General features: G+C 43.4%; 1 protein-coding gene across 3 annotated transcripts in view; it reads right to left on the bottom strand.

The window, feature by feature from the left end:
• Positions 1-14,977, bottom strand: part of LOC139954019 (intraflagellar transport protein 122 homolog) — a 45,322-nt gene that overhangs the window by 8,439 nt on the left and 21,906 nt on the right. For all 3 annotated transcript variants that reach the window (XM_071953666.1, XM_071953656.1, XM_071953674.1), the window contains 8 exons: positions 14,575-14,813; positions 13,890-14,043; positions 10,927-11,088; positions 9,372-9,538; positions 7,005-7,212; positions 5,954-6,020; positions 1,969-2,109; positions 803-1,001 (listed from right to left, as the gene is read on the bottom strand). In XM_071953666.1, the coding sequence (XP_071809767.1) occupies positions 803-1,001; positions 1,969-2,109; positions 5,954-6,020; positions 7,005-7,212; positions 9,372-9,538; positions 10,927-11,088; positions 13,890-14,043; positions 14,575-14,813 (1,337 nt within the window). The remainder of the gene's footprint in view (positions 1-802; positions 1,002-1,968; positions 2,110-5,953; positions 6,021-7,004; positions 7,213-9,371; positions 9,539-10,926; positions 11,089-13,889; positions 14,044-14,574; positions 14,814-14,977) is intronic.

Below are 14,977 nucleotides of genomic sequence, written 5' to 3'. Positions count from 1 at the left end.
TTTAACACTTTCAGTATTTTCTTGCAAGTAGGACTAGGTTTGAAGTATTAGACCCACTCCTTTTACATAGCACTATGTAATGGTTTACAAGGTGCAGTGGCGCAATATGCTGCCAATCAAACCAGGAACACCGGGGCGAACCCCATCTCTTTACGATAAATGCACTGGGTTCTTTTAATAAGGTTAACCGGCCTGCAACTGGTATTCTGCTTATTTTGCAAAGCAGAAGGTTGATAAACATAATTCTCTGCTCCAGCAGCTGTAGGAAAATGGGACCTGGTTTCTACAGGCTTCCGAGTTAAAGCCATTGGACACTTTCGGAACAGGAAAAAAAAAAAGTTCACAGATTTACAAATAACTTACAGGGTTTACAGAAGGTAATGGTGAAAGACTTCTCTTGAAATATTATTCCATGAAATGCTTTACTTTTTGAGAAAACATTAAAACAATTATCAATTCTCGATATCGAGAATTAAGGATTTATTTTAAACACATGTCGCAGCGAAACGTGCGGAAACAAGGGTGGTTTTTCCCGTTATTTTCTCCCGATTTCGACGACCGATTGAGCCTAAATTTTCACAAGTTTTTAATTTTATATATAAGTTGTGATACACAAAGTGTGGGCCTTTGGACAATACTGTTTACCGAAAGTGTCTAATGGCTTTAAAGTGATTAAAGTTGCTTTTGATCATGAGGCAGCCTTAATTAAAAAATTAACAGAAAATCATAATAATGATAACAATTTAAGACTACTCATCATTTATACTACTCCATGCTGTCATTGAAAGTTTGAAAAGGATACACTTTACTGATTCCATGAGGGATGTCCTTAATGATTGCATGCCATAGATAGCGTGCCATGTTGAATAACGCATCAGGTAAATGAGATGTAAACGGCTCATCGGTGTATCGCTGGATGGAATGGTAAACGTAATACACCTCCGCTTTACTCTGGAACTCAGTGAATTTAGACACCATGTCCTGGCGCTTGCTTTCATCAGCTGTAATAGGAACAAGGATGAGAGTCATTGCCGACAAAAAAGTCTGAAACTGGGATTCCAATCTTAGGGGATATACTGAAATGATGGCATTTCAACCTTTCGATCACCCTTTGGAGTTCTAGATTCCAAGGAGCTTTTGGGAACAGTATCCTATTAAGTGCTAGAGAAGTAGATCAAAGAGCATGTCTTATTTAATTTGGAGAAAAGTAAAGCATTTCTTATTACCAGGTAGACTTTTAAAAAGTCTGAAATCAGACAAAAGACTGAACAATTTCATCCCTGTTGGAAATAGAAACAAGGTTCAAGCACACAATGGGTGCCTTCGATTAGCTTCCCAGGGTTAGACCCTGAGCTGTCCCAAGTACGTTCAAATACATGTTAGCTTTGACGTAATTCCAGCGGCCCACCTAGGTCAGCCCCAAGTGCCCTGCTTGTGGAGTGGGTCACTTGGGGCTGGCCCCAAGTGCATAAGGTCATCACGAGAGGGTGAGTGACCGTTCGTCTAGCTCTTGTCAGGGACTTACCCGAATGAGCACCGCGGGGTCCACACAGGTAAGCTTATTGAATGCACCCCCTATATGTACATGTATAACACCCAAGCAGATCCTTGCTATTTGATTGGAGGATTGTCCGTCACGCGATAGCAAATAAATAATACTACTGATTTCTATTGACTTGTTCTATTGCACAGTGCGAACCACATCACTGCGTGTGTGTGTGCACGGCACATACTACATTACGGCGCCAGCGTGTCTCAAAATACGCAGCAGTCTACATGTAGAACGTACTTAGTCACTACTACCTGGGTGGAAGGTAGAAGATTGGCAGGAACAACTACTTTAGCTCGAGTGCATCAAGGGGACTTCTCGTTATTAACTTCAATATCGCGGAGTGAGTTCTTAATTGGTCTTAACTAGTATGCTCTAAACAAGGTCAGGAGACTGTGACCTCAAACATATCACCATACCTCCTGCAATCTCCAGACACTGCATTGACAACATCCAAAAGTAGTATCCAGCGTCGTTAAATCTACTCTCAAGCACTGCATTGTGGGTAAGCTGTTCCAATACTCTGACGGCATCATCCTGACGTCCTGCTTTGTGGAATGCTGCAAAGAAAAAAATGATATTGGTCTTTCAAATTGTCCGATTGATTTCAATCTCTGAAATTTGAGAAGAAGAATTCAACAGGGTCTAGAGTAAAAATGTCATCAAATTCACAGGCATTTACACCCGAAACCACATACAGGTATTTACCCCTCCATAACTTATGGTCAGATTAGACAGATGGTGTTGAAAACTGCTGCAATAGGCAAACTCAGGTCTGCTTTCAACAGGTGAGTCACGAAATGTGACTTCATGTTCCCAACTCATGTACCCGGTTCATAAGACCACTTAATGTACCCAACTCATGTACCCACTTCATGTGCCTAGTTCATGAGATCCCTTCATGTACATGTACCCACCCCATGTACATTTCCCCACTTCATGTACACACTCCATGTACACACTCCATGTACACACTCCATGTACCCACTCCATGTACCCACTCCATGTACCCACTCCATGTACCCACTCCATGTACCCACTCCATGTACCCACTCCATGTACCCACTCCATGTACCCACTCCATGTACCCACTCCATGTACCCACTCCATGTACCCACTCCATGTACCCACTCCATGTACCCACTCCATGTACCCACTCCATGTACCCACTCCATGTACCCACTCCATGTACCCACTCCATGTACCCACTCCATGTACCCACTCCATGTACCCACTCCATGTACCCACTCCATGTACCCACTCCATGTACCCACTCCATGTACCCACTCCATGTACCCACTCCATGTACCCACTCCATGTACCCACTCCATGTACCCACTCCATGTACCCACTCCATGTACCCACTCCATGTACCCACTCCATGTACCCACTCCATGTACCCACTCCATGTACCCACTCCATGTACCCACTCCATGTACCCACTCCATGTACCCACTCCATGTACCCACTCCATGTACCCACTCCATGTACCCACTCCATGTACCCACTCCATGTACCCACTCCATGTACCCACTCCATGTACCCACTCCATGTACCCACTCCATGTACCCACTCCATGTACCCACTCCATGTACCCACTCCATGTACAAACTCCATGATGTACCCACTCCATGTACACACTCCATGTACCCACTTCATGTACACACTCCATGTACCCACTCCATGTACCCACTCCATGTACCCACTCCATGTACCCACTCCATGTACCCACTCCATGTACCCACTCCATGTACATGTACCCACTCCATGTACCCACTCCATGTACCCACTCCATGTACAAACTCCATGTACAAACTCCATGTACCCACTCCATGTACACACTCCATGTACACACTCCATGTACCCACTTCATGTACCCACTCCATCTACCCACTTATGTACACACAGGCCTGGAATTACATGTACAATTTTTTTAGGGCAAGGCCACTTTGGCCTTGGATATAGGCAAATTTTGAAGGGCACCAAGGCCAGTAGAAAGGGCACCAAGGCCAAAAGTTTCAAAATAAAGAGGGCGCGAAGGCCAGTAAGTTATCGAAGGGGTCATGAGCCTTATTAAACAAGTAAATTAAAAAATTGGCTAAAGGTTTCCCTATGGGTGGTTAACCCAATGGAACAGTTTTTTTATGAATCAGATATTGATAAGTCATATATGTTATTCAAGATATTGATAAATCATATCTTATTCATAAAGAAACCAAATGATTTTGTAAAAAGAAGAAGTAAAAAAAAAAAAAAAAATTCTATGAAGAAAAAAATAATTGTAAGTTAACTTTCTTGCATTTGGGGGCATAGTTCTCAAATTCATCTTTTACATCTTTCTCCAAACGCTCTTTTTGAGTCTTTATTTTGGCAAATTCCTTCGTAAACATTTCCAAGAGTCATTTCATTCACCAACAATATTTCGTCCGTTCACAAACGGAGGATACCATATATGGGCATTTTAACAACGGCGCCCTCTGTTGATCAATGGATTTTGTTAGACTGGTTCCTTGTGAAATCGGGACGTCAGATAAACGAGTGTGTGGATTATATGCGATGCAGGTTAGCGCTAGCGTGTGCGATGACTCGGGAGTGGAATCTCCGTTGCGCTTGTAACGTTGAATACCATGACTGCTATAGAGTTGTGTCAATAATAAAATCTTGGGCTTGGGTAAAAAAAGGGCACGACGGCCAACAGGAAAAAAGTGCATGGCAGTTTTGGCCGTGAAAATGGTATTTTTTCGAGGGGCATCCCGGCCAGTTGGAAGGGCATCGACGGCCATGGCCGTCGTGGCCGCCATGTAATTCCAGGCCTATACACACTCCATGTACCCAGTTCATGTACACACTCCATGTACCCACTCCATGTACATGTACCCAGTCCATGTACCCAGTCCATGTACCCAGTCCATGTACCCAGTCCATGTACCCAGTCCATGTACCCAGTCCATGTACCCAGTCCATGTACCCAGTCCATGTACCCGCTCCATGTACATGTACCCGCTCCATGTACCCAGTCCATGTACCCAGTCCATGTACCCACTCCATGTACCCAGTTCATGTACACACTCCATGTACCCACTCCATGTACCCACTCCATGTACATGTACCCACTCCATGTACCCACTCCATGTACCCAGTCCATGTACCCAGTCCATGTACCCATTCCATGTACCCACTCCATGTACCCAGTCCATGTACCCAGTCCATGTACCCAGTCCATGTACCCACTCCATGTACACACTCCATGTACCCACTTCATGTACATGTACCCACTCCATCTACCCACTTATGTACCCAGTCCATGTACCCAGTCCATGTACCCACTCCATGTACATGTACCCAGTCCATGTACCCAGTCCATGTACCCAGTCCATGTACCCAGTCCATGTACCCAGTCCATGTACCCAGTCCATGTACCCACTCCATGTACAAACTCCATGTACCCACTTCATGTACACACTCCATGTACCCACTCCATGTACACACTCCATGTACCCACTTCATGTACACACTCCATGTACCCACTCCATGTACACACTCCATGTACCCACTCCATCATGTCCATGTACCCACTCCATGTACCCACTCCATGTACCCACTCCATGTACACACTCCATGTACTCACTCCACTGAACCCATTTTACTGTACCCAGTCCATGAACCCACTTCACTGTACCCACTTCACTGCCACTTCATGAACCCACATTGTACCCATTCCATGTACCAACTTCACGTACCCACTTCACTGTACTTACTCCATGAACCCACTACACACTTCACTGTACCCACTTATCCAGTCCATGTACCCACTCCATGTACCCACTCCATGTACACACTCCATGTACCCACTTCATGTACACACTCCATGTACCCACTTCAAGTACACACTCCATGTACCCACTCCATCATGTCCATGTACCCACTCCATGTACCCACTCCATGTACCCACTCCATGTACACACTCCATGTACCCACTTCATGTACACACTCCATGTACTCACTCCACTGTACCCATTTTACTGTACCCAGTCCATGAACCCACTTCACTGTACCCACTTCACTGTACCCACTTCACTGCCACTTCATGAACCCACATTGTACCCATTCCATGTACCAACTTCATGTACCCACTTCACTGTACTTACTCCATGAACCCACAACACACTTCACTGTACCCACTTATCCAGTCCATGTTCCCATTTCATGTACCCACTTCATGTACCCACTTCATGTACCCACTTCACTGTACCCACTTCATAGTACCCACTACATGTATATGTACCCACTTCATGTACCCACTCCATGTACCCGCTGCTGAACTGGAAAATATATGGCCGATTACAGTATGCCATTAATACAGAGATGTCTTTGTTTAAGACCTTTACATGAACATATACTTACCTCTTTGAGCTTCTTCAAATCTGTCATTTTCTGCTAGCCACTGAGCGTATGGGACATATACATCATCCTGTGGGTATACCATAAATAATATAATGCTTGTTATAAGTAGATAATGATCTAGGATTACAATTTGTTGTACAAGCCTTTTATTTTTCTACAGTCTTGATTTACGATGCCAGTTTGTGTCTGACCGGTAGAGGGACCAACAATGACTTGACAGGGCAAGTCTATGGCCCTTTTCGAAACGAGGGCTTCGGCTTTGGATTCCGACTAGCTTAGCCCCGCCGGTTGATTTGACAATTGCGTGTGCTTTGGGTATATGCGCTCAGAGCTTATAATGAAAGTCTCGAGCCGAATCTAAAGCCGAGACCGTCGTTTCGAAAAGGGCCTTTGAACAAGTTTTGCAGAGCTTCCTGGCAAATGCCACACAGATCGAAACAAGGCTAATTTGAGTATGTTACTTTCAGTCATACAGCAACAACCTTTCGAACTGTTTGGAATCGAATGGCGGTAAATTCACAGGATTTCAAAACTTGTGAAAAGGGACTTAGACACGTGCATGTGGGGTCCTGACTCCTGGCATCAGGCTCCTCAGCGGGCAGGATGGTACTGGTGTGGTCACAGTTGGCTAACCAACAGGAGGAGTTCCATAGTCTAGGAGTAGAGGGCGTGCCCCTCAGAAGAGGTGTGTGCACTGGGCGTGCTCGAAAAAGTATGAAGGCCTTGATTATCTCAAAAAGCTTGTCCTGGCTGGTATTCCCGGACTTGTACGTGGTGGCCCTGCTTATTTACACAAACCTTACCAGGATGCTAAGGCAAAATTTAGCAGCAAGTATGTTACTTTCAAAGGATTTAAAATACAATTTATCAAAAAAACAGGCATGCAACTTTTCAAGTCATCAGTTAAATTACTTTTTTTTTTCAGTTGCAATGTCATTGAAAATTGAGCAAGGCATACTGGGAAAGGAACGAAAATGACATGATGATATCATACAACACTGGGAACGAGGTCAGAGCTAATGGTTTTATTTGATTAGCCACCGTGACTCACCTTAAACTCTGGGTGTTTTTCAATCAATGTAAAGGCAGCTTCCCAGTGTCTGGACTCTACATGTAGTAAGACTAATGCCTTGGTATCTCCCATCTTAGTGTAGGTCTCGGCAGCATACGCATATTGCTCCATCTTCTTGAAGAAGAACGCACAGCGGGATAGTGGCTCTCTCTCGGCTTTGTCTAGTTTACGAGCAACGTCTATCAACCTAAAGATACAACAAAATTTCATTGTTTGTTAGTTCATATCAAGAGAGTTACCAATACATACACTTATATAATATCTCTCATATCTCTCTCTCTAGTCCACAGGGGTTGGAATCATGTTGAGGCTCGCCCATCCCTATCTACATGTATCTCTCATTAGGTTAGGAAGATCAGCTGGAAGCACCCCAATGTCCCTGGCAACTACATCTGTAGGGACGTAAAGCCGTTGGTCCCATGTGTTGTGTAACGGATGTAAAACAATAAAAGAACCCTGTGCACTTATCGAAAAGAGCAGGGGTTCGCCCCGGTGTTCCTGGTTGTGGCTACTAAATGCGCCGTAGCACCTTGTAAACCCTTATAATGGTGCTAAATAATTGGGTCTCAGAACTCGAAACAGGTCAACTCGTACCCAAGTCAACTCGTACCCAAGTCACTCGTACCCAAAATATTATACCCAAGTCAACTCGTACCCAAGTCAACTCGTACCCAGGTCAACTCGAACCCAAGTCAACTCGTACCGTATATAATGTACGTTGTATGCCGATACGGAGAATCCGTGCAGCGTGATTTTATAAGCTACTCACTTTTATTAAAAATAATACCTTCTCACGAATTTCGTTTTTAATAATGCTAGATGTTCATCTCTCTTCTGCCTTTTTTTTTCTTGATTCTTTTTTTTTCGGGGGGGGGGGGGGGGGGGGGGGGGTTGATTTCTTTAAGATGTTTTACGGTAGCACTTAGTATTCTTCTTATGTTTTAAACAGTCCAGGCTGTAATTTCGTTTTTAATGTTTGGTGCTTTTAAAGACATATGAGACATAAAAAGGGTTAACTTTTTTTTATGTTCTTCTCTTTATTGCTTAAAAACAAACTCATTCAATATAAAAACATACAATGTATAGTACGCAAACGTTCCGTGTTTTTCTTGTTAAAGGGTTCCCATTAGAAAGTTTCATGATAAAAATTCATTCAATTCATTCATCTGCGTATGTTCTGATTATCTTTTTACATGTATCTGCAACATGAAAAAAAGAAATCATTACAACAATGAATAAATAAATGTATGATTTACATAACAAAAATTAAATAAACCACAATATTTATCAGTACGAGTTGAAACTCCAAAATTTTGTAAAAACTTGTTTGGGTACGAGTTGACTTGGGTATGAGTTGACTCGGGTACGAGTTGACTTGGGTACGAGTTGACTTGGGTACGAGATGACTTGGGTACGAGTTGACTTGGGTACAAGTTGACTTGGGTACGAGTTGACTTGGGTACGAGTTGACTTGGGTACGAGTTGACTTGGGTACGAGTTGACTTGGGTACGAGTTGACTTGGGTACGAGATGACCCGAATTCAGACCTCATCACTTCAACAACCTATCTTTCTGAAAGTTTATATATACTCAGTGCCTTGAGTACCGTGTTTGGTAGAAACATGCGCTAAATAAGACTTCGATAATGTATATCTGAGCTTCTGTCTTACCCTATTTCTCCTTCCGTGTTTTGGTAACCAGGTGATAAGCTGAGAGACAGGTTCTTTGGTGTTTCTGGGGGACTAGTGAAATTTACTACTCGACAAGTCCCGCCTTAAATAGTTGCGACTTTCCACACGAGCCATGACTAAATTTTAGTTCCCAAGATGCATTGCGGAATATTGTCTGCCGCAGGCGCAAAAAAGTAGAAATCACGCTGAAAGGATTGAAGGATTGTGTCGCTGATGTCTGATTGTGCTTCATAAGTAAATAATGCTGTCGTGATTAGTTGTGAGCGACACCATTCGTTCACCAAGCAGAAAGTTGCGACTATTTTTGTAGCAGTCAGAATTCAACCTAGTAGTTAAAAAATGATAGTCACGCTGCACTGACTATAAAGAGAGTTATGCCACATAACGGGAGAGAAGACTCTTTTGCAAGAATACTTGAATGGACCCACAGATGTCAATTTGCTATAATAAATCAGAACTCAATGAAATCAGACATAGGCCCTTTTCGAAACCACGACTTCTGTTCCAGATTTGGTTCAGGCTAGCTTGGCCCCTCATTTTTTTTTGCGATTGCGTATGCTTTGCGTACGTGCTCAGAGCTTCAGACAAGAGAGCAGAGTTTGAAGCCGATTCAAAGCCAGAGCCATGGCCTCAAAAGGACTCACGAGCTACTTACATGTCAGCCCAGTTATGATCGCCGATGATCTCAATAGCTTTAAGATGTTCCCCTGCCGAGAGGTACATCTCCGCTGCTGCTCGAGGCTCATTGATGTTCTTAGCCCAGTCAGCTTGCTTGGTTATAAGAAGCTTCTTATCTTGAGGGTCTCCCGACCCAATGAACTCCTGTTGTAATAAAAACATCTCATGAATCAAGAACCAAGAACCATCACTAAGTTTGAATCAAGGAACCACCTTCGATTGCCTTCAGAGGCTGAACGTATTAGCACTGAGATATGCGACCCAGAAACCACAGACCCGCACAGGAATAGAATGGGCTAGTCTTGCATGTAATCTCCTGTGATTATGCAAGATTTGATTTTTCACTCATTGACTTATACAGGCAAATGTGCCAGAGTCTTGCATGGCCTACGGGCTGCTTTTGAACATGAAACCTGCTTAGAAACAACATTGTAAAAAATTGTAACAATTAAGCATAAAAAGGGATACAAATCTTGAGTAGTCTGACTTGAACATGTTGCCTTGGATCGGTCGAGTTGGTCTTTGAAAAGCGTTCTGTTACCGTTTGTTATAATCTGCATATTGGTAGAAAGATGTTGTAAAAGTAGAATACAATGATCTACACAAATATGCTTCGAAATTGCGTGGTTTTCTGTTTACCTCGTTAATTAACAAAGTCGGCCATTTATGGGAGTCAAAGTTTTGACTCCCATAAATGGCCGACTGTGTTAGTTCGCGCGGTAAAAGGAAAACCGTGCAATTTTGAGTGATACTTGTGTGGACCATTATATTCTATTTTTACAACATCTTTCTACCAATATGCATTTTATAACAAACGGTTACAGAACGCTTTTCAAGACCAACTCGACCGATCCAAGGCAAGAATACTTTTTAAACATCTTTCCAACCATATGCATTACATAACAAACAGTTTCAAATGCTTTTTATAGACCAACTCGTCCGATCCAAGGCAACGTGTTCCTTTAATGTGATTCCCTACCATTCAAACCCAAGTGGCAAAATTGAAACGGCAAGTATCACAACTGCTTTTTACCAGAATTAAAATTACTATTAAATATATACTTTCTGCACACAGGGCATGTACAGACTAAAGGTCATGTCATATAAGGCAGGCAATTACAGCCAAGCAGTTCCAGGCCATCTCACGTAAGAAAATTCACTCACATGACTGTTTTCTCTTTTTTTCCCCTAGGGTTAGAAAGTCACAGATAGAAATCTCATGTTGCTAAGGTATTGCTTTTGCATACAGTGCAGTTGGTTGCCTCCAAGTTGTCTGATTGTGAAATAGACCGATCCAGTAGGCTCCGCCCACAACTCACGTGTGAGCAAGAACACGTGGGGCTCTCGAATGCCTTTCTGCACAACTCTGCCGCTCGCGCCAAGATATGCACACGCATGTCGGACCTTATTTGTCGGACCTTCGTTGCGTTGTGATTGGTCAATACACAATGGGGCGGAGCTTAGTGGATCGGTTGTTTTGCCCCATGTGACAAGGCCTTAAGACATGCAAGACAAGTTTTAGAATATTTTACCTTTGCATGGTCAAACATCCGTAGATCTGTGTACATGTTCATAGCTCTTTGTTCCTGCCCAGCTCTCTTATAAAGCTTAGCTGCTTCAGCAAACTTGCCCTGATAGGCGTAGACATCCGCTAAGAATAACTGATCGTTCACCTCACCACGACGCTTGCGCTCCTTAAGGTAAAAAACAAAAACATTGATATATGTAATTTGGGAGACTAATGGCCTGGTCACACAGGCCTTGATAACAAGAACGAAAATGATAACGTTAAAAATGCACACCCTTGATTGGTTGATTAAGCGTTGGCGTATTCTGTGCGAAGCAATTCAACCAATTGAATGACGGAGTGCGCAGCTACAATGTGTTCGCGAAGCAGGCATGCAAGGGCGCCTATGGCTGCCAGCCACATCAACCCATTATGACCACCGAACACAGCCAGGATCAAAAGTGTTTGATTTTTCCTAAGGGAGGAATAGGAGATGGTCTGGAAAATCCTCGTTGAGGTCAACTTTATGCCAGGTTAGGTAGGATTTGAAACTTTGTATGGTGGGAGTATAATCAGGTGAGGTTAGGGGAAGCATAATGTGTAAATCTCTGAAAGTGTTGGTTCTGAGAAGATTCATTCATTCATTCAAAGAGACATTGATTCCCTTATTGACATTCTCAATGGCAGTAACTACAATTGGTAAGGACACTTTCGGTAAACAGTGTTGTCCAAGGCCCTAACTTTGTGTACCACAACTTCTATATCAAATAACAAACCTGTCAAAACTTAGGCTCAATCAGTCATCGTCGTCGGAAGAAAATAACAAGAAAACCCACCCTTGTTTTCGCACGTTTCGCCATGTCATGACATGTGTTTAAAATAAACCCGTAATTCTTGATATCGAGAATTGATATTGTTTTAATGTTTTCTCAAAAAGTAAAGCATTTCATGGAATATTATTTCAAGAGAAGTCTTTCACCACTACTTTCTGTAAACCCTGTAAGTTATTTGTAAATCTGTGAACTTTTATTTTGTTTGTCTGTACAGAAAGTGTCCAATGGCTTTAAACAGTAGTTTGCAGTAGAATCAATACAACATGTTTACAGTAAGTAAGCTTAATTAATTTTACTTGAAGGGCATACTTGACTAAAAAATAACAAAAAACAGAATCGGTGGTTGACAACTGATTGCTCCGAGGATGTCGCATTAAACAACAAACTACACAAGAATCAGGATTAATACAGTAAAGAGAGGGACATTACTGTATCTTTAAACCCGGTTCATACTTCCTGCAAATGCGAAATGCGATACAAATGTTGGTATCACAGGGCTGTTATCAAAGCAAATGTTTCGCAGGAGATTAGCACAACTCAACTGATGCGAATTACTCAATGCAAATTAGTGACGTCAAATTTGTATCGTTTTCGGATTCGAAGGTATAAACTGTAAAGTTATAAAGTATAAACTGGGCTTTAGGGTGTGGTGGTCAAGTGGACTGGAGCATTTATGAGAGATTGTCTAAGATCACAAGGCCAAGAACGGCCACTCTAAGGTGAGGGCTACACTGTACTGTCACCAGAGGCACATTTCCACCTAGTCCTGGGTTGAAACAGGGTTACTCCCTTCACAGCCCTAGGAGCACATTGCCACCTAGCCCTGGGTTTAAACAGGGTTACTCCCTTCACAGTCCTAGGAGCACATTGCCACCTAGCCCTGGGTTGAAACAGGGTTACTCCCTTCACAGTCCTAGGAGCACATTGCCACCTAGTCCTGGGTTGAAACAGGGTTACTCCCTTCACAGTCCTAGGAGCACATTGCCACCTAGTCCTGGGTTGAAACAGGGTTACTCCCTTCACAGTCCTAGGAGCACATTGCCACCTAGTCCTGGGTTGAAACAGGGTTACTCCCTTCACAGTCCTAGGAGCACATTGCCACCTAGTCCTGGGTTGAAACAGGGTTACTCCCTTCACAGTCCTAGGAGCACATTGCCACCTAGCCCTGGGTTGAAACAGGGTTACTTCCTTCACAGTCCTAGGAGCAAATTGCCACCTAGTCCTGGGTTGAAACAGGGTTACTTCCTTCACAGTCCTAGGAGCACATTGCCACCTAGTCCTGGGTTGAAACAGGGTTACTCCCTTCACAGTCCTAGGAGCACATTGCCACCTAGTCCTGGGTTGAAACAGGGTTACTTCCTTCACAGTCCTAGGAGCACATTGCCTCCTAGTCCTGGGTTGAAACAGGGTTACTTCCTTCACAGTCCTAGGAGCACATTGCCACCTAGTCCTGGGTTGAAACAGGGTTACTCCCTTCACAGTCCTAGGAGCACATTGCCACCTAGTCCTGGGTTGAAACAGGGTTACTTCCTTCACAGTCCTAGGAGCACATTGCCTCCTAGTCCTGGGTTGAAACAGGGTTACTTCCTTCACAGTCCTAGGAGCACATTGCCACCTAGTCCTGGGTTGAAACAGGGTTACTTCCTTCACAGTCCTAGGAGCAAATTGCCACCTAGTCCTGGGTTGAAACAGGGTTACTTCCTTCACAGTCCTAGGAGCAAATTGCCACCTAGCCCTGGGTTGAAACAGGGTTACTTCCTTCACAGTCACTAAGGGTGTAGGCATCGGCATTGGGTATCAACCACTAGATGCCTGCCTGGTAAGGCAGAAGGCAATGCCTTTACAACCTTGATCAAGGGCACAAGTGCCATGACCGGGATTGGAACCCTCACTCCGCTGCTGACAACACCAGAGCTTGGGTCAGATGACCTAGACTGCTCGGTCACAACACTCCAATGATGTCTGAGTCAACAGAGTCTGGGTTCAAATCTCAGTAATGACATTCACTTGCCAATCCAAAGGACGAAGGATCATGGTTATCAGTGTCTGGCTTAAGGGACTCCTACCCACACTCTGCTGATCAGAAACACCAGAGTTTGAGTCCGCTGCACTTAACCACTAGGCCATGACACGCCACATACATGTATAAACCTACCTCAATGCTGTGAATGAGCTCTAAGTAGCGGATATCTCGGACTCTAATGAATGCCTTCTTAGCCGTGTCAAAGTCTAAGCCTTCCATTGCCTCATGAGCCAGCGCTGTCCAATCCTTGTTGGTTACACCAAGACATGATACACGATAGGCATCTCTGCAACCAATAAAAATATCATAGAATGAAGAGGAAGGACAATACAATGTTTTAAATTAAGCCTGGGCAATAAGTCACATTTACTACTCGATGTGACACGATAGGCGTCTCTGCAACCAATAAAAATATCATAGAATGAAGAGGAAGGACAATACAATGTTTTCAATTAAGCCTGGTCACATTTACTACTCGACTAGTCGCGCCTCAAATAGTCAAATAGTCGTGTCTTCCAACAGAAGTCGCAACTAATTTTTTAATTCCCAGAAGGCATCGGGGCAAATTCACGCTGAAGAAAGGATTAAAGGATTGTGTCACTGATGTCTGATTGTGTTTCAAAAGTAAATTATGTTATCATGAATAGTGGTGAGCGACACAATTGGTTCATCAAGATGGAAGTCGCGACTATTTTTGTAGTAGTTGTTGCAGCACGATTAAATGGCAGTCAAGACTCAACTAAACACTAATCAGAAGCCAGTCAGAAGCCATTCAACATATAACTGTGCAGTGCCTTTACGATGAACTATGACTTACTTGAATTGTTTCCTCTCCAGGTATTGATACATAGGAGCAGACTGAGGTACTTCTACAGTAGCCATTGCATATACATGAAGACAGAATATCTTAGATCCAGCAAAGCCTACTACAAAGCCTTGTAGTTTCTGCTGATGTACAGGGAAGCTACTAGCCTTGATGTTCAACATACCATTGCCTGAGAAGCACAACATGTCTTCATATTGTGTGTTCCAGGCTACGCTGTTAGCATTGGGCTCCTGCATGGAAGAAATAATACAATACTAATAATAACCTGTTTTTGTATAGCGCTTTTCACACCCGAAGGGCGTCTCAAAGTTACACCAGGGGTCGATTTCATAGTCCTTGAAGAAATTAGAAAATTGTACAGCTAGATCGAAGTTAGGACGAGTAACTGGTAACT

The sequence above is a fragment of the Asterias amurensis genome, chromosome 2, assembly GCF_032118995.1.
Source record: "Asterias amurensis chromosome 2, ASM3211899v1".
Lineage (NCBI taxonomy): Eukaryota > Metazoa > Echinodermata > Asteroidea > Forcipulatida > Asteriidae > Asterias > Asterias amurensis.
Note: the sequence above shows the minus strand (reverse complement) of the source record. Positions and strands in the feature narration are given on the sequence as shown.